This window comes from Peromyscus leucopus, chromosome 20 (assembly GCF_004664715.2).
Source record: "Peromyscus leucopus breed LL Stock chromosome 20, UCI_PerLeu_2.1, whole genome shotgun sequence".
Classification (NCBI taxonomy): Eukaryota; Metazoa; Chordata; class Mammalia; order Rodentia; family Cricetidae; genus Peromyscus; species Peromyscus leucopus.
Window position 1 is genome coordinate 46,216,672 of NC_051080.1, and position 20,762 is coordinate 46,237,433.

The 20,762-nt window shown below is 46.9% G+C and overlaps 1 protein-coding gene across 1 annotated transcript; it reads right to left on the minus strand.

Annotated features, from left to right (window-relative positions):
- Positions 1-14,306: 14,306 nt before the first annotated feature.
- On the minus strand, positions 14,307-15,643 carry LOC114699899 (E3 ubiquitin-protein ligase MARCHF2-like). Its single transcript, XM_037197741.1, is given in 2 exon segments — positions 14,307-15,230; positions 15,232-15,643. Coding segments are annotated over 2 exon segments (720 nt in total). The 5' UTR covers positions 15,507-15,643; the 3' UTR covers positions 14,307-14,785.
- Between the last annotated feature and the right edge of the window lie 5,119 nt (positions 15,644-20,762).

Here is a 20,762-nt window from a genome sequence, read left to right on the forward strand (position 1 = left end):
GACAGAGAGAATGTGTGTTTGACAGAGTGTGTGTATGTGTGTGTGTGTGTGTATGTGTGTGTGTGTGTGTGTGAGAGAGAGAGAGAGAGAGAGAGAGAGAGAGAGAGAGAGAGAGAGAGAGAGAGATGTGTGTGTGAGAGAAAATGTGTGTGGGGGGATGTACATGCTGAAGTTGGCATCTAGGTAGATGTGAATCTCTTTGTCTCTTGAAGGTGATCATCCTCTCAGTACACTGCAGACTTCCAGAGCAGCATGGTCTCCCAGGCTATCCATCCTATTTGGTCTTTCATGTACTGTGGTGGCTCACGGAGGCTATCTAGTGAAACCTTACTCAGGGTCAGAGAATCTGGCCTTGCTTTACCCAGCAGGGCTGCATAATAAGTTGACCAGGGGTGCAGTTACCAGGTGTTTTGAAGGGTCTACACTTGGCTGTACATTGTGCTTTGATCTTGAAAGGGGGGAGGTCTTTTGCCTCTCTATAGTGGCAATTAATGAGGCAATTCTATTTAGTTTATCTGGTAATTAAAAGAGGTTTATTTCAGGGGTAACTTACAGCCAATAAGGGTCATTACAGGATCTGGGAGAGATGAGGTGTAGTCTAGCATGGTTCTCTGGAGAACTCTGACTTGGTCTACAATCCAGCATCCAGAATCATGAGGAGCCAAGAGAAAGCAAGCACATAGGAGTCTCGGCCACACCCCAGGGGCAGGCCATAGGCAGGAGTGGCAATTATTTGTTGCCACACTAGGGGAGGTGCTTCGAGGTCAAAGCTGGAACAGCTACCCACTACACCTCTCCCCTTGGCATATTATAAAAAGCTCTTTTGAACAAAGGACTGGGCAACTGGGTATTGACCCAGGGCCCTCCCAAAGCTATCCTGAGTCTCTGTCTTTCTTATCATCTCTTTTTATCTAATATTTCCTCTCTCCTCCACCCAAGAACCCTTGGAAAGGTGGGAGCAGGTCAGAGCTGGACTCTAGTAGACTCCCACAATGTACCCCAGAAGTTTGGGACTGAACCATAAAAATTTCAGTCCCGGCCAAGTTATGTGAATCTTGAAGGCAGATGTGTTACTTTTAGGAGACTCTAGAGCTGATAGGAGAGAGAGAGCGCAAATGGGACAAGAATTAGAGAACTTCTTTGAGGTAACTTTTCACCTCACAGAAAACCAGTGAGAAGATAAACTTTCCCCCTGAGAACTCATTAGCATATTTGAATGTATTTAAGGCACTTGCATATTTCATAAGATTAAGCAGATCCTAACAGTAATAGGTTCAAAACTAGCAATCTGTAGGTGACTGGGAGGCAGAAACATTTATTATTTATTTATTTATTTATTTATTTATTTTAGTTTTTTGAGAGACAGGGTTTCTCTGTGTAGCTTTGCACCTTTCCTGGAACTCGCTCTGTAGCCCAAGCTGGCCTCGAACTCACAGAAATCCGCCTGGCTGTGCTTCCTGAGTACTGGGATTAAAGGCATGTGCTACCACCGCCCAGCTAGAAATATTTAAATTTAAAAGGACAGTATTCTCTATTTTTAAAAACCATTACTTTGAATGCTAATTTTGGTTGGCATTTTGTTTTGTTTTATTTTACATGTATTTTTTGGGGGGGAGTAACTTCGTGGTGGTGGCGGTGGTGGGCATTAAGTATGTGCCATGGCATGCCTGTGGGGGTCAGAGAACACCACACAGAGTCATTCTCTCCTTCCACCATGGTGGGTCCCAGGGTTAGAACTCAGGTTATGGGGTTTGATGGGCAAGTGCCTGTAACCACTGAGCCAACCCACTGACTTGGTTGTTGTTGTTGTTGTTGTTTTGTTTTTTTAATTTTTTTTTGAGACAGTTTCTTGTAACCTTGAATTCCTGATGCCCTTGCCTCCATCTCCCAAACCCTGGAATTACTCATGCCCAGTCTATTTCTAACCTACCAAATTAATAATGAGATAAGGTAAAGGGATTTTTGAAATCCCACAGACTTAATCCTCCTCAGAGCAAAGGTGGAAAAGTTAAGGCTAAAATCTCTCCATAGCATCTGATTATGTCTTCTTTTAAATTTTGCCAAAGGGGATTTCAAATGATTGGAGATGACTTGGGTTCCAGAACATTCCTTCCCAGAACAACATTTTTTTTTTTCTTCCAAGTTAATTCCTAAAGTGCAGGCATAGCCAGTCAGAGAAACATTTCCCTGGATACTGAATTCAGACTAATTGTTAATCCACACACAAATTCGAGACTGTTAACCGACAGAGAGTTTCTTTATACTCACTCCTCCAGAAACTTTCTCCAGGGAACAAGACAGCGAAAGTGAAGAGCTGTAATTATTCTTTCATTGCTTCTGGAACATGAGGAGTCTTAATGGATTGATGTTAGGGCAGGCATTCAAACCCATTTGTTTCTGGGGAAGGATCAAAATCCCTTTCAGAAGCATTTAGGGTGATTTCCAGCTCATTGAGGTCACTTGAGAAGTTCATAATGTCCGCCATCCTTGTTCTGCTGTACCCTTGTTTGTGTGGGTTTGTGTGTGTGTATGTGTGTGTGTGTATGTGTGTTTTTGTGTGTGTGTGTTTGTGTGTGTGTGTTTGTGTATGTGTGTGCGTGTGTGTGTGTGTGTGTTTGTGTGTGTGTGTTTGTGTATGTGTGTGTGTGTGTGCATGTGTGTGTGTGTGTGTGTGTGGTGTGTTTGTGTGTGTGTTTGTGTGTGTGTTTGTGTATGTGTATGTGTGTGCATGTGTGTGTGTGTGTGTGTGTGTGTGTGTGTGTAGAGTCTGGCTTTGCAGCCAGCCTTATGGAGGCAGTTTGTCACCTGAGGTCCCTTCCTCTTAGAGGACGTTAGCTTGTGCCATTGACTGACACAAAAATATCAGCACAGGATCAAAGGGACAGACCTCACGTTATGTCACTTGGTGGCAAGCACCTTTACCTGCTCAGCCATCTTCCCGGTCCTGTAATGTAGCTTTAAACCTTCTTTTTTTCAGTATTGGGGTTGAACCCAGAGCCTCACACATGCTGGACAAGTATGACAGCACTAAGCCACACCCACAGCTTTCTTTCCCTTTTTCTTTTTCTTGACAGGGTCTTATGTAGCCCTGGCAGGCTTTGAACTCCTGATTCCACAGCCCCCATCTCCAAGTGCTGAGGCTACAGGTGCCCGACTTTCCCTCACGGCATTTTAAAGATTTACTTTACATTTCAAAGTGTGTATGTGTGTGTGTGTGTGTGTGTGTGTGTGTGTGTGTGTGTGTGTGCGTGCGCGCGCGCGAATGTGTCTATGAGTTCAGTTGCCTGAAGAGGCCAGGAAAGAGCATCCCCTGGAGCTAGAGTCACAGGCAGTGTGAGGCACCGGACATGGCTGCTGGGAACTAAACTGAGTCCTCAGCAGAGCAGTACTGTCTCTTAGTCCCTGAGCCACCTCTCCAGCCCCTCCCTTATACCTTTAAAAGATAAAGTTAAGTATTTTATATTGATGGATGTTTTGTCTGCATGTATATCTGTTCATCCCTGGTAACTTCTGAGACCAGAAGAAGGTGTTGGGTTCCCTGGAACTGGAATTACAAATAGTTGTGAGTCACTAGGTGGACTGTGCTGTGGGATGTCTTTCTGTATGCTGTGAATATGTGTTGCTCTGATTGGTTGATAAATAAAGCTGCACTGGCCTATGGCAAGGCAGCTTAGAGGCAGGCAGGAAATCCAAGCAGATATAAGGAGAGAAGAAAGCAGAGGAGGGGGAGACTTGAACCAGTAACACCACAGCCACCTGGCAACTTATAAATTAATAGAAATGGGTTAAGTTGTAAGAGCTAGCTAGCAAAAAGCCTACCATAGACCATACAATTGATAATTAATATTAAGCCTCTGTATAATTATTTTATGAGCAGCTGAGGGACCATGGAGCCGGGTAGGACCAGAGGGAGGGAATGCGGGCCAGGCGGGACCTGAGAAAACTTACAGCTACAGGGTTCCATCCACTATGGGTATTTCTTTTCTTCATCTGCTTGTTGTGTGGATTTGTGCAGGCCTGTGAGCATGGGTGTCATGGCATGTAGAGAGGTGAGAGGACAACTACTTCAAGGAGTAGGTTCTCTCTGTTCTACCACGTGGGACCCAAGGATCAAACTTAAGCTGGTTGTCAGGCTTGCCGGTCCACGCCTTTGTACACTGAGCCGCCCCACCAGCCTGAATACGTCACTGGAAGCCACCGCTTCTCTCCTTGTCCCCACAGGTGCATATTATATTGACCATATTATAGTGGAAAATGCATTTGGGTCAACTTTAAATATCTTTATAACTCGAAACACGTTAAAAATCCAACGTTTCTTACCTGCGAATATCTATAAAATGAAAAACAAATTCTGTCCTTCCAACATCGAATGGCACAGGGTAAATATTCCTGTTCTAGAAAAATAAGAATTGTGGCAGAACAAGGAACGAATGATCGGAGCAAAGCAAGATCAAAATCCAGCAGGGTAAATAAACAGCACCATGTTCTTCATCTGGGCCTCGGAATGTAATTAACTGGGCTTTGAAGAACCTAAGTAGTGCCTGACTCCCAGTTCTGTTGCTGGAAACACACACCCTCTCTCTTGAGCCAGACTCAACACCTGCAACACCACCGACAGATGTCCCATGGTCCTGGCATCCCAGTATCCTGGGGTTCCTATTACAGCGTGGGCTTCACCTTTATTTCTTTACACTCTTAGGGCCTCTTTGCAGGGACCCTGAGCCTTCCACACATTAGCTGGTCGTAGCTGCTGTCCACGTCCATCTCCTCAATCTTGAATCTTCATGCATTCTCAAACAGTGTGCACTGCCAAGTTCTGCCGCCAACTCAGGATGTGGCCCTACCACCCTGGACCTCGGCTGTATCGGCTTCCCACTGACCCTGGGAGAACACTTGCTTAAGCCAGTTATTTTAGAGGGTGGGGGGACACCCCCTCAGGCACACTCCCCCCCCTACACATCCCCCCTACCACACTCTCAGTTAGGGCTCTCTCCTTTCACACAATTTTGTATTTTCAGAGCCCTTTGATGGGTGGGGTCTTTCCCTCAGGACCTCTCTTCTCTTCTGGTTTTCTCAGCCCTTTTCAGCTGCTCCTTCATGGCCTCTGTGAATCTGCCAGCTCTTCTCTTCCTTTCTTTGGAAAAGTCTGGTTTTCTCTTGTACTGATTCTTCTCCCCATGGAAGTGGCTCAGAGGCAGATTCTCCTCCTCCACCATCTCACCCAGAACGCAGCACGGTCATCCGAAACTTACCGCTCTGTCTTGCCTCTAATTTGGCTAAAAACCCTTTGCTTCATAAATAACAAAGAATGACAAGTAGGTATACAGGCCTAGAGTTAAAATAATGTAGACAAAATTACAAACATCAGCAATGTTTTATCTGATAATATACTCAAGGAGACAATGATAGAGGAATATTGAGTATATTTGAGAAGGATTCTTTTTTGGGGGGAAGCTAGGGTCCCAGAAACTTAACAGCCACCAAAGCTACTGTTTGAGGGGTTGTTGTATTGTCCCTCAAAGAGTAAAATTCATGGATCACAGAAAGTAAGTTTTAGAGAAAAGTGTCTTATAGTTTCATAGATGGGAACTTAAGAGGGAGAGCGAGCCGTTTGTGTTGAGCTGGCTGGAGGTGAGCCGTGTGTCCGACAGGGACCTTCAGAGAACCCAGGGTATCAGGAGTGTGTCTGGGCTCTGGAAAGCACCCAAAAGAGACAGAAGGAAAAAAAAATAGAAGTTATGCCTGTCTATAATGATTACCAAAGGCAGGCAGGCAGGCAGGCAGGCAGGCAGGCAGGCTCAACAAAACCCCATGGAGGTTTGTAGAGACTGCAGTCAGGGCGGGTGTTCCGGGTAGGGAAGGACTATTACCTGTTGTCCTTTTTAAAAAATTGTTGCTGCCTTTTAAGCCACGGCTGTCCGAATCAGCAACTCCAACTCTGTGGCTACCAGCCGTGGTTAGGGGCATAGCCGGAGGGCATCCTGTTCCCTCAGACACCGACTCTTGCAAAGCCACAAAGGAAACTTAACTAAATCTCTGTCCCTCTAAAGAACTCAAGATTCAAAGGTTAAGGTGGAATGCTGCTCCTCAGAGAAGCTGAAAAGCAAGTAGCTCACCTCCTTTCTTTGCTCAGGTCCTCCAAAAAGCCCTCCTCCTTCTCCTCTCCCTGCCTTAAAAACCCCTTTTCACCTGGCTCCTCCCTACCACTTCCTGTCAGCTAGTTGCTGACTCAGCCTCCTGAGTCAGGTGAATTTTATTTAATCAAACACATCTTTGCATCATCAAACAAATGTTCCAAAGCATAAACAAAAGTAACACGCTTTAATATAATATTCTACAACAATTACCTCCTTCAAGTGCTGATTATTCCTCCAGTCTCTGTAGCATGGTTAAGGTGGACCCGCCTTTCCAGGGCGTCCCTGCAGGTCACTGACCTGTCTAACTAGAAGGTAAGGTCTCCATCCAAACTTTCCCCTTAGTGGGCGTTCCTGCCACTGCGACAGCGGCGGAGAAGTAGAGCGGGGGTCTCTGAGAGGAATCACACGTGACTCAGTCGCAGCCGTTGCTACTGCAGCAGAGCTTTGCTGCATCTTCTCATTCTCACCTAACCTTGAGGCGGGGATTCCTTGTTTCTCCAATTAGTCACCGTTGTAATTGTTTAAAACGATTGCTGGGCTTTGTGACAAATAAAGGACTCATAAAAAATAAGCATTGTTTATCAGACATCCCTATTTGCATTTGAGTTTGCTCAACTTGGCAATTCTGTTGATACAAGAATCACTGAGGTTTTTATCAGGTTGTCCAACTGTACGACACACACAGTATCTTGTTGAGTTGTCCTTTAATTTGATCTGTAGCCCAAGAAAGCCTTGAACTTGTAATCCTCCTGCCCCCACCACCTGCCTACCTACAGACCTGAGACACCAAGCCAGACCCAGCTTCCAGATCTTGATGCTGGAGTCTACGGCAGAGAGGCAATAGTAGTTGCGATTGACGTGTAGGGATTCACTAAGGTCCCAAGCGTCAATCAGAAGTTCCGCTTTGACAGATGCTGGGCAAGCAGCAGCTGTGTGGGAGGAAATGGGCAGACGTGTAGCCTTCTGCCCAAGCTGGGGGAGTGAGATGTCTGCAGGTCCCTCCCGCTCTCCTGCTGCCCCATCTGCTGGTGGGAAACAGTTGAAGGTGCTGGGCTGCACAGCCCAGGCTTTGGTAACAAACGCTTGGTTCTGATGCTCGGAATAGGAAGGAAAGGAGATCAGTGGCGGGCGGGCGGGGAGTGAGTGTTGGCATGAGACTGCAGACACTGTGGCTTGGACATGCTCTTCTCTAAATGGCAGGACCCCTTGCAGGCATGGACGGTACTGCCGTGATGTTTCGTCTGAATTGTCAACGAGACACAGTCTAGAATCACCTCAGAAAAGACGCTCAGTGAGGGGCTGTCTGGATCAAGTTGACCCGTGGGCATGTCTGTGGGATACTGTCTTGATTATGTTAACTGATGCAGAAAGACCCAACCCCCCAAATGGGTGGCACCTGCTCTTGGGTCCTGGACTGTAAAAAAGAGGGGAAAGTGAGCCGAGCCCAGGTTGGCATGTGTGCGTTCATTTCCCTCTCTGCTCTAGACTGTGGACGACACCAGCTTCCTCACATTCCCCAAAATGCCGAACTACAATCTAGAACTATAAGTTAAATAAACCATTTATCTCCCCCCTCGCCCCGCCCCCCCCCCTCACCCACCCCTACCCGCACCACCCCCATCCCTGAGACAGGGTTTCTCTGTGTAATAGCTCTGGCTATCCTGGAACTCATTCTGTAGCCCAGGCTGGCCTTGAACTCACAGAGATCCAGCTGCCTCTGCCTCCTGAGTGCCGGGGTTAAAGGCGTGCACCACCACCGCCCAGCCACCATTGTCGGGGTATTTTATCACAGCCATAGAAAGGAAACAAGGACAGGCAGCTGCCCACGACACCATGCCAGAACCATGTGACATGGCCACAGCAGCTGCAGTTCTGTGACCGTCGTGTGGGCTTCTGTTCACCCAGGTGGCCAGAGTATCACCTAGGGAAGTAGGAAACCCAAGCTCAACATTTCTAGGGTGGATGTTGCTTCTGACGTCCATGCTTGCTTTCCTCCTCGGCAAGCTGGCTCAGCATGGGGGGAGGCGGGCAGCGGGCAGCTGTGGAAACCCACGCTCCACAGTGAAGGGAGTAAGCTCTTCCATAACGGAAAAGCAAACAGAAAACAGATCTGAGGGCTTAAAGGGACCAATGTGACACTCAGGAAGAGGCAACAAGAACTAACAATCAGACATGGAGAGGCAGGGGAAATAATCTCTGCTGTGGACGACCAGGGATGTTATGGAATAACATAACCACCCTCACAGGGACTTGTAGACGAGTTTACCACAGTAAAATGTATGCATTCACATCTGTGTTGGAGAGAGCTATCCAGGATATTGTATGGCTTCTATTTATCCACATTAAAAATTATTATTTTATCATTACTTTTCATTCTCTTCTAAAGGCCTGAGTTAAAGAACCCCCTGAGGCAGGATATATACAAGCTGTGCTTAGTAATAGCTCAAAGAGACCAAATGGTAGCTTAGACCTCATGGCAAGACCATTCTGAGGATGTGTGGGCCGGACACCCCCTCCTTATCTCCTGCACCCTCGCGACTCCACCACACTGTCACTCCAGTTATTCCTCTGCATGAACGGTTCAGAGCGCTGGTTCTCACCCTTCGAATGCTGCAACCCTTCTGTACAGATCCTCCTGCTGTGGTGACCCCCAACCGTAAAATCAGTCTCGTTGCTACTTCAAAACTGTGACTTTGCGACTGTTATAAATTGTAATGTAAACATCTGTGCTTACCGATGGTCTTAGGCAACCACTGTGGAAGGGTCATTTGGCCCCCACAAGGGTCACGACCCACGGGCTGAGAACTGCTGGTTTAGAACGTTATCCACTGCACCAGAGTCAGAATTTGCAAAAACCCAATGTCTTCTGCGATCCTTTCCCCAACGGTTTTCCAAATACTTTCACAATTTCTGCCTCCCGTCCCAAGCTCCGCCCGTTCTCTTTGTCCTTCTCATAGTGTGTCCATCTCTCTCTTTCCTCGTGTCTCCCAGCCCCCAGCTCACATTCTGCAGGCCAACAGCCAGCCTGTCTGCAACATCTGTGCCTTTGGCTGCTCAGTGTCTGTCACCTGTCTCCCCTCTGGTGACGCGGATTGCTGCTTTACTAACTCCTGCCCAGCTGGGCCCAGTGTTCAGGGACGTCATGTTGGTTGCCTGAAATCTACCACAAGAGAAGTGTTTCCACCAGAGATATTGGCAAATAGGTACAATATTTCACGGTTAATTTTTTGTCTTTGGGCATTGGACTCAAGACCTTGTATACGCAGGCTAGGCAAGTACCCTACAGCCCAGTTACATCCCTTCTCTCCCACTTTGCCTGGAATATTCCTGTTTATCCAAGACTGTTCCGTGCTTTCTTGGATTCCCACAGAGGAATATGGAGAAGCGATCAACTTCCCTGTTAATATGTGGCTGGGTGCCAGGCAAACATAACTCTCACACCTCTATCAAAGCTTTTGTGTCCTGTCTGTCAGTATTTATTTATTGTCTCTCTGGTAGCTTTACGGGCACAGATTGTGATCTATGTTGGTCTGTAAAACCCTAGAGGCCTTCAAGGTAACTTTTGTAGTGAGTTCTTTGTGAATGTCTTCTATTTAATTAATAGAAGCTAGGAAGAGAAACGTCATTGCTTTCCCTGAGCTCACTACCGATATCATAAGTAATGCTGAGTGTTTTCTCAAAGGCTTCTGAGGGTCAAGCTAAAATATGAAATCTATACAACAAGTCTGTACAAGGGTATTAAAAGTCTAACTTTTCTGAGGTGCTGACAGGTGTACTTGTGGCTGCGAGAGCTGATGTATGAAGTTGGAAATTTTATGTCTATGGAGATTAGGCAAGGAAAGCATTAAAATTGTATAACATTGTGTGTGTGTGTGTGTGTGTGTGTGTGTGTGTGTGTGTAAATCCATTGTTTCCCTCCATGGCATGAATTTTTGGGATCAAATTCAGGTCCTTGCCTGCTAAGCCATCTTGCCATCCGAGGAAAACATTTTATTTATTTATGCTTATTTATTTTTTAAACAGAGACTGTGCGAAGACCAGGCTGGCCTTTAACTTACAGAGATTTGTCTGCCTCTGCCTTCTGAGAGCTGGATTAAAATCTTGTGCCACCATGCAGGGGTGAGGAAAGCATGTTTGATCAGGTATTTTCAGTGTTAAACACTGGTGTTAAACTCAGGACTGTTGTAGAGACCTGCTATTTGTTTTGTTTGATTTTGCTAAATTTGTCAGCTGTACAAGAGGACACTTCAGGGCTGCGCGGGCAAGATCGGCTAGCCTGGGGTACTTCACAGAAGGCCATTCTGTAAAGCAAGGGTTGACTCAGGTAGTCTGGCTATAAGGCCCACACTTTCTTCAGTTTGTTTGGCTTCTCTGAGACAGGCCTCAAGTGGTCTGCGCTGACCTCGAACTCACTGTGTAGGAGGATGGCAAATGTGGGTGCCGGGAACAGAACTGGAATTCTCTACGAGAGCCACCCAGGCTCTTAACTGCTGAGCCTTCTCTCCTGATCCTTCTCTTTCTTCACTGTTTGTTTGTTTGTTTGTTTGTTTGTTTGTTTGTTTGTTTGTTTTGAGGCAAGGTCTCACTATATATCTGCCTGACCTGGAGGTCACTGTGTAGCCCAGGCTGGCCTCCAGCTCACAGATGCCGCCTGCTCCTGCCTCCTGAGTGCTGGATTAAAGGCTTGCGCCATCACACCAGGGTTTTCTTCACTCTTGTTTGGTTGTGTTTTGAGATGGGATTGAATGTAGCTCAAGCTGGCTTCAACGTGAGTATGAAGCCTGATGACCTTAGACTCCTAACCCTCTTGCTTTCGACTCTTGAAAGTGCTAGACTTCCGGCACAAGCCCTGCCTCCTCTGGTCCACACGTAGTATAACCTGGTCTCTAATCTGCTCTTCTTAGGAAGGCTGAGTGCTAAAATCTAGCTGTGAACCATTGCTCCAGAATCTGTTTTTCTTTTTCCTTCTCTTCCTCCTCCCTCTCCACATTCTTTGTCATTGTTACTTGTTTTTCTGAGTTGGGCTTTGTTTGTTTGTTTGTTTTTTGAGACAGGGTCTTTCTTAGTTTGTAGCCCCGACTGGCTTAGTACTTTATAAGTAGGCCTGGATGGAGTTCACGGGGATTTGCCAGCCTGTCTTCTGAGTGCTGGGATTAAAAGCCTGCACCTCCACACCCTGCTTGTTTCTTTTTTTAGTCCCTCCCCCCACTTTTAATGTCTAAAGCTCTTTGGGGTGCCTAGGGTCACCTGTCACTCAACTGTGTGCACTGGGAGGCTCGGGCCACTGTTTGTCCATCTAATGTCTTGTTTCTGGCTATAGTTTCTCGTTCTTGAGGCTGCCTTGGGAAGCTCATCCATCTCCGTTTCTCTGTAGATCTATCAAAGCACCAAAACATGAAGAGCGTTGTCCTCTCGTGCCAGTTGAGATGTGTTGTAAATGACTCATCCACCCTCTCAACTCAGTAGGAGAGGCAGACAGTAAACATTAATTTAACCTGACTTAAAGGGATGCTAGAAAACAATTGTCTGAATCATTCCTCCCATGGAATTTATTCAAGTCAATTTAGCTGCAAGCGAATAGCTACAAATCTATGTTACCCTCATGCTTAACTGTACACACAGAACAATAACCAAAGCATGTCTGCTGTCTTCTAGGATTATTGATGCAAAGCCATTTTGCTATGCAATAGTTATTGGTTTTTTAGTATTTTTTTTTATTTAAATTTTAAATAAAAATATCTAAATTTTTTTATGTGTGTGTATGCACCATGTGTACATGAGTTTGAAGAGGTCAGAAGTCATCAAATTCCCTAGAACTGAAATCACAGACTGTTGCGAACCATGTGGGTGCTGGGAACTGAACCTGGTCCCTCTGGAAGAACAGCCATTGCTGGGAACTGAACCTGGTCCCTCTGGAAGAACAGCCATTGCTGGGAACTGAACCTGGTCCCTCTGGAAGAACACCCATTGCTGGGAACTGAACCTGGTCCCTCTGGAAGAACACCCATTGCTGGGAACTGAACCTGGTCCCTCTGGAAGAACACCCATTGCTGGGAACTGAACCTGGTGCCTCTGTAAGAACACGCATTGCTCTTAAGCACTGAGCCGACTTTCCAATGCCCAGCAGCAGTCATTCTTATTCAGCCTTCCACACAGGCAGAACGTTGCAGCAGTGGTACCAGAGGAGAGAGTACTGTGGGCTGAAGAGAGGTCTTTCTGGAGGAGGTGAACCCCAGCACAGAAGCAGAAAAGAAGTGTGGCAGCTGTCCTGTAGAAACTGGGGTGACTGCTGTGAGCAGCACTTTCCACTCTGTGTTTTACAAAACACTATTTGGCAATGGCAGCTTGGGGATGTGAATGGCCATGCTGTGTTAGACTGATCAGCTCCAGTAGGACCTGAAGGGAAGAAACTACTTAGCTTTCTCTGACGGACTTCCCACAGAACTCATTAGCATCTTTCAGAATGTCCAGGTTCCAGGTTCTGTGGAATCACCAGCAGCATGACTTGTTCTCGATTTAAGTTTTGTGAGACAGAGTTTTGTCTTAGGGTTTCAGTTGCTGTGAAGAGACACCATGACCACGGCAGCTTTTATAAAGGAAAACTTTTAATTAGGGTGGCTTTGAGTTCATCATAGTGGGAAACGTGGTGGCATGTGGGCAGGCATGGTGCTGGAGAAGGAGCTGAGAGCTCTACATCTTGATCGGATGGCAAGTGAACTGTGACACTGGGCGTAGCTTGAGCATAGTCCTCAAAGCCCACCCCACAGTGACACACTTCCTCCAACAAAGCCACACCTCTTAATAGTGCCATTCCCTGTGAACTTATGGAGGCCAGTTGCATTCAAACTACCACAGGTTCCATGTAGCCAAGGCTGGTCTTGAACTCCTGATCCTCCAGCGTCAGATTCCTAAGAGCTGAGATTACAAGTGTGTAGTTGTAACATGGGGTTTTAATAATTAAGTTTAGATTCTGGTGGTATGGACGTTCACACTGGTAATCCTACCACCACAGAGAATTTTCTGGAACTCAGTTCTGGCCTGGGTTACCTGAGAGACTTTGTCTAAAAAAGACTTTTTTTTTTTTTTAATTGCTTTTTTAACTGGGCAGGTAGTACAGATCTGTAGTCTTACCTACCTCGGAGGCTGAGGCAGGATTGTTTGAGTCCAGGAGTTCAAGGCCAGCATAAGATGCCCAGTTCAAACCCCAAAACACAAACAAGCCAGGCATTGTGGCACAGACCCCAGAACTCTGGAGGCTGAGGCAGGAGGAATACTGTGAGTTTGAGGCCAGCCTGAGCTACATAATGAGACTCCATTTTGAACAAAACTAGCACAAGAGTGGAGGGGATTTCTGAGTGTTGGGGTTACAGGCCTGTGCCACTACACGTGTACTGAGGAATAGTTTAAAGTGTGCTGCACTTTTTCCTACTGCTTTTGTTAACAATTTAAAGATGTGTTTTGTAACACGAATTGCTAAATGGTCTTTTAATAAAAAAAAAAAAAAACAGTACCAGATGTTAGGGTAAATGCTGAAAGATCAGAGAGACAAGGAACAATCCACCTCTTACCTCTAGGACTTGTCAGCCTGAAAAGCTTTCCTCGGCCAAAGACTTTAGTTCCTGTCTCCTCACACCTTATATACTTTTCCCTGCCCACTCATATCATTTCCTGTCTCAATTTTCCTAGTGTTGGGATTAAAGGCGCGTGACTTCCAAGTATTGAGATTAAAGGTGTGTGCCACGACTGCCTGGCTGTGTTTCTCTTCTAGACTGAGTCAATCTCATGTAGTCCAGGGTCGATTTGAACTCATGGATCTCTGTCTCCCAAGTGCTAGGATTAAAGATGTGTACCACCACGGCCTGGCCTCTGTGTTTAATCTAGTGGCTTGTTCTGTTCTCTGATCTTCAGGCAAATTTATTAGGGTAAACAATATATCACCAGTGTTTGATTAAATAAAATTAGCCTGTAAGCAGGAGGCTGAGTCGGCAAGTAGCTGACAGGAAGTGGCAAGGAGGAACCACGTGTAGCCAGGGTTTTTTAAGTGGGGACTGAGAGAAGGACGCTGGGCTTTTTTGAAAGATGCCAGCAAAGGGAGAAGGTGAGCTACTTGCTATTCAGCCTCTCTGAGCAAACAGAATTCCACCTAAGCCATTGAATTGTGAGTTCTTTTTTTTTTTTTTTTTTAGCCAGCAAGGGCTCCTTTTATTCATTCAGGGTTGGGTTTTTGGAATGCAGTGCAACTTTATAAAGTCAAGAGTGCCAGTAAAGCAAGCCAGCCAGGTGCAGAGTAGCGCAAGAAGCTTTAGCTTGCTGGAACCTTCTAGCCCAACAGGTGTCCCTGACACAAGCAGTCAAAGCTGCTGGCCAAGGAGGTATCAAGCAGAACTCAGAATGAGATAAGGGTGCCTGCTCCATCCAAAGCTTGGGTCTGTTCATTTGTCCTGGTCATGTACAACAATACATAAAACAAAACCCTTGAAAATATGTTCACAAGGAGCACAGAGCAGGCTCTGCTTGCTGTGGCTCTTGGCCTGAGAAGCATCGTGGCTGTGCATGAAAGGTCAGGCAGCTTCCATCCTTCCAAACACCAAGGCATTGTCATCTGCCTCTGGTCTCTTCACTACCTCAGGGCCCTGCCAGTCAGTTCTTCACACAGGGGTCTCCTCTGCTACCTTTTTTAAGAGTCCAGCAGCCAGCAAGGAGTGGTGGGGTTCCTTGGAGCCATCTGCTTCTCGAATCTTCAGGCGGACTTTCTGATTTGTCTTCCTCCATTCTGAGTACAGCTGGCAGTGGTATCGGAAAGAGACCAGTGTCCAGAGCACATAGATGGTGAAGAGGGCGATGGTGAGGGCAATGAGTTCCACAGCCTCCAGCCGGCTGTGCAGACGGAGGTGGTCCTGGGCCCCTCGAAGGCACAGCCAACCTGAGATGGCAGCCAGTGGTGTGATGAACACGAAGCACACCATGTCACAGCACAGCGTCCGCTTCTCAGTGCGAGGCCCTGGGTCCTTCAGCCACTCTGTGAGGGGTCGGGGCCGCTTTTCAACTGCAAACTCAGTGTGGCACAGCTCGCAGTAGCTGGTATTGGAGGAAGCTCTTGTGCACAGCTCCCAGCGTGCCGGTGCAGCCACACGGGGACAGCAAGTTCTCCCCATTCGCTCCCTCGTGACAGATTCGGCAGAAGGGACAGTCACTCGGCGTGTCCAAAGCCCGGATGACAGTTGAGAGCAGTCGGCCATCCCTTGAAGTCACCTGTGCCACATACTGGGGTGGCCCAAGGCCTGTGGCCTCCACAACCTTGGAGAAGGCAGGGCTGCTAGAGCAGTCACATAGGGAGCCAGGGAGGTGGCAACAGTCACCTGTCGTCATGGCCACAAGGAGCCGTCTGTCCTCAGGGCCTGAGGCCCATGGTCCCAGGAGCCTGTTTTGCGGCCGGGCCGGGCGGCCGCGCAGGCCCCTCAGTTTTCCCTGGCCCGGGTCCCGGCCCAGCCCGGCCCGTCTGCAGCTGCTTCGAATTGTGAGTTCTTTAGATTCAGATAAAGTTTCCCTTAGTAGCTTTGAAAGAGTCGGTGCCTGAGGGAACAGAATCCCCTCAGGCTGTGGCCCTTGCAGCCAAACTGCTGCTGGTAGCAGGTGCAATCTCTGACTAGGATAGTTGTTGTTTAAGTGGCAGTCACTGCAGGGGCAGTCACTGTAGATAATAAAAAACCGATAACAACACATGTGGTTTGTAGAGTGCTGGGAACCGAACCCAGGACTTCATGAATGCTAGGTAAGTGCTCTACCAACTGAGCAACACCACCAATCCATGTGATGCTTTTACATTTAATTGCTGATTATTTGTACATTATTTTTGAAACTTAAACCAATTTATTCTCACTCCAGTTCCTATTGCCTTATTATCATGTTTTTGGCAGGCTTCTCTTGTTAGTTTATTTATTTCCTCCTTATCCCTGATTCCTCCTCTCCACCATAAACATCAGGTGGACCATATTTCCTTAGATACATCTTTATCCTCTCAAACACAGTGTAAGAGTCAGTGTGTGCCTTATGAATTTTATTTCTCCTTTCTTTTCTTTTTTTTTTTTTAATTATTGTTATGAGTTGAATGTGGTGGCACACACCTTTAATCCCCACACTCAGGATGCAGAGGCAGGCAGATTTCTTTGAGTTTGAGGCCAATGTGATCTGCATAGAGTTCCAGGACAGCTAGGGCTACATAGAGAGACCCTGTCTAAAACCAAACAAAATTTATCACTATCATTATTTTTTTGTATCACATTTTCTGTCTTGAATTGTCAATTTATTATTTTTACACTAATTTTTCCTGCCTATGTACTCCCTGAATGCATTCAGGATTTTTTTTTTATACTTCTTTGTGTCCTCTCACTATCATTATTATTGACAGGGTCTCACTCTGTAGCCTAGGCAAACTTTGAACTTGCAATCCTCCTGCCTCAGCCTCCTAGGTGCCTAGATGCCAAGTGTATACAGCTCTGCTCTGGTGAAAGTTATTACTTTTCTGCTTCACTCTGGAGCACAAACCTCACTTGAGATTTATGGGGAGGGAGGAATCCAGGAGAGTGGCTACCTCTGCCAGGATGGAAAAGGGCAGCCTCAAACTGAACAGGTATAGTGCTTATATAGGACTTCTTAGGGGCGGAGCTTTCCAAGGTGGAGATTTTCACCACCTTGTATTTATTGCTGCACTCACTTTCTCACAGTTTACTAAGGTCATCTTCTATGAACAGAATGCCAAGTTTGGTAGCGTCAAGGAGCTTGAAATTGGAGAACCACGACAGAAAGTTGCCATGTCTCCTGGAGAAACGGTTTCACTAGTTCTCTTCTGTTGAATAAACAACCCTGCTAGTTTTGGCAAGTGGACCCGCTCAAGTGCCAGGTACAAAGAAGAATGAACTTCAGCAGTAGCAGCAGCCACTGAGGGATTTACCAGAGCAGTGATTGATACTTGGTGGACAGAGATCTACCTGCCTGTCTCCTGAGCTAGGATTAAAGGCATGCATCACCACCACTTGGCTTGTTGGAGGATAAAAAGGGCCAGTGGGAGAAAACCCTGGCCCTGAGACCTAACAGTTCAGGAATTGGAATCCAACCAATCCCTGAGCACAAAAACCAACCAATCCCAGAGCACAAAATCCAACCAATCTCTGAGCTTGTACCAAGCTCAGGAATTGAAACCCTACCAATCCCCACCCTGAAAAATCACCATCTTGCAAAGCTCCGCCTCTAAGAAGGCCTATATAAGCACTGTAACTGTTCTGTCGGATGCTGCCCTTTTCCGCTCTGGCGGAGGTAACCACTCTCCTGGATCCCCCCTCCCCATAAGTCTTTTGAGTGAGGTTTGTGTGCAGGAGCAAGCAGTACAGAGATGTAACAACTTTCACCGACGGAGCAGAGCAGAACTGCGACATTTCCGCAGGGAAACTGCCTTAGCAGAGCAGAGATGTAAGAGCTCTTGCCGGAGCGGGAGCAGAACAGAACACAACTGGAGCACGTTGGCTGCGGAAACTTTCCCTCGCTGGAGCCAAGTGTTACCCTCCAGGAGCAGACTGGAGCAGAGGTGTGACAACCCCGCTGGGAGACCCTCCCCTGCTGGAGCAGAGGTGTTCCACTTAGGGAACCCTTTCCCAGAGCAAGGGCTGTGACACTTTGCTGGGAGACTCTCCCCAGTGGAACAGAGCTGTAGGCGATGCTTACCTTCGGACTGCCAGGGTATCTTTCCATCCCAGCTGTAACACTTACAGTTGTTTGTTTGTTTGGTTTGGTTTTGGTTTTGGTTTTGGTTTTTCAAGACAGGGTTTCTCTGTGAAACAGTCCCAGCTGTCCTGGAACTCCCTTTGTAGAGCAGGGTGGTCTCGAACTTACAGAGATCCACCTCTCTAAGCCTCATTAAAGCTGTGCACCACCAAGCCTAGCCTGGCTTGTTTTTTTTTTTAAGAGTTTCAGCACTTGTGAGGCAGAGGCAGGCAGATCTCACAGTTTGAGGCCAGCCTGGTCTACAAAGTGAGTTCCAAGACAGCCAGGGTTATGCAGAGAAACCCTGTCTCAAAACAAACAAACAAACAAAAACAGGAGCGGGGTGGGGATGGAGGGAGAGAGAGCGTTTTCATAGCTCTGGCTAGCAGTGAATTCACTTTGCAGCCTAGGATGACTTTAAATTTTTGATCCTCCTGCTTCTGCCTCTCCAGTCCTAGAATTACAAGCGGGGGCCATCATGGGTGACTTTGTATGGAGATACGGATAGCACGTGATGTGCATGCTCTGCGCAAGCCCTTAACAAACTGAATAACACTCTAGCCCCCAGCATTTCTTCATTTTGGCTTGAGTCAGGCCCTCAATAGATTTCCCAGGATGGCCTTGAGTTCCAGATGTAGTCCAGGTTAGCCTGGAATTTGTAATCCTCATGTCTCAGCCTGTGTAACTGGGATTACAGGTCTGTGTTAGCCTGTCCAATTTTCCCATTACTCTTCCCTTCCTTTCTTCCCCTCTTCTCTCTTCCCCTCTGTTCTTGAGACAGGGTTTTGCTAAGCAGGCCAGGCTGACCTTGAACTTGAGGCAATTTCCCCTGTCTCAGCTCCTAAAACCTGGCATTTCTGGTGTGCACCACTAGACTGGATTTTTCCTTCCAGTGCCAGAGATCAAACCCTGGGCCTTCATGTGATAAGCAAGCACCGTGAACTGGGCCACATCCTCAGCCCTCCGAAAAGGAAAGGAATGATCAGTCGTGGACAGCAGCAGCAAGCGACACACAGCTGAGACTCAGGAGCCCGCCTGTTGAGCATGTGTGTGTACCACATGCTGTGTCCCCGGGGAAACACATACTGTGACCCCGACGGCTTTCCCAGGAACCCACCCACCATTCAGTGGGTTCAGCAGAGTTTCCTATAGGAGGGGCCCCCAGTTTGAGACGTAACTGTGGAAGACAATCGTGGCAGTTCAGGGGAGTGGAAAGGAATGCCAGCCTCGGAGGAAGTGGCTGATGGTGCTGAATAGGAAGTGCCATAGAATTCCAGGGCTTCTGAGCCAAAGAGGAACTTCTTCCAGGTAGGGTACCTGGAACTGTTTTCCACCCGGGAGTCTGCTGTGTCCCAGAGAGAGTGTGTGATTGTGAAACCCTTTTTCATAGGGTAGTTTGGACAGCAAGTCAGCTTTGCAAGCAAAAGAGGCATCAGAGCACCCAGTTTTTTGTCTGAATTGTGAAATTTTTTTTTTTTACAAATTAAACAAGATTTAATTTTATTTTTTATTTGTGTGTGTCAGACGTGTACAGGTGCCCAGGGAGGCTGGAAGAGGATGTCAGATCCCCCGGAGCTGGAGTTACAGAAGGTTGTGAGATATCTATCTTGGGTGCTGGGTACTGAACTCTAGACCTCTGCGGCAGCAGGAGCACTCAGAACTCCTGCACCATCTCTTCAGATCCTTTGTTTTTGAGACAGGCTGCCCTGTAGCCCAGGCTGATCTCAAACTCATTAAGTGACTGGGGTGATCCTGAGCTCCACCTCCAAAATGTTGGAATTACAAGCATGTTCCACTGTACCAGGCATGATGGATACTTACTGATACAGAAGAAAAGTTAATTGACACTTTCTCTGGCTTCCCACTGTAACCTGTGTTCATGAGTCATATTAACAAAGAGGCAGCTGCACTTGGTACTTATACTAAGAATTTTCTGCAACGGCGGTAGAAAATTACAGACAGCACGAACTCCAGGAATAGAGGGATAAGAGAAGAACACAAGAGGCCTCTGGATAAGAGTATCTAAGGAAATATCATTCCACTATAGCAAAGGGTGGGGTTTTGATAGTTTTTAAATCGTGTTTATTTTGTGTGTGTGAGTGTTTTGCCTGCATGTTTATATGTGTGCTTTGTGCCTTCCATGGTCAGGAGAGGATGTATGATCTCTGGGGACTGGAATTATGGATGGTTGTGGTCCTCTTCAGGAGCAGCAAGTGCTCTTAACCACTGAGCCAAACATAAACCCTTCCTGGGTTTATATATGTATTTTAATGTGTATTGTTTCCAATGTCATTTCCTGTCCCTGGCTCAGTAGCCTCCTGACTGGAACATAAGAAGCACAGAGCTTTTTAAAATGAATATATTAACCTAAATTACTAGATGACCCTTGCCTGGAGTTCATCATCTGTTTGTCTGTCTTTCAGGGTGCTAGGGATGGAATCTAGAGCCCCATACATGCTGGGCAAATGCTGTTTCAGAGACCTACACCCATAGCTAATAAATCTTTTTTATTATATACAGGTATAAAAATGCAAGTCAAAGAACCCTTCCAGACATTAAACATAAGAACCAAGGTCAAACATAGAAAGCACAGTGAGTGGAGGGGCGCCCCCACCCCCCACCCCACCCCCACCCCCACTCCCACTCCCACCCCCCCATCCCCGCAGGGCGCCCAGGCAGGGCTGGGGAGGGCCAGGGAAGAGGGGAGGGGACACTGCCCAGTTCTAACTGGGAGTCTTAGCAAAGTTTCTTTTTGTTTGTCTGTTCTTTCTTTCTTTTTTTTTTTAAATAAGTCTTCTTTTAAAAAACACTTATTTTTAAATTTTTACGTGTTTGTAGATATGTAAACATGTGCAGGTGCCGACAGAG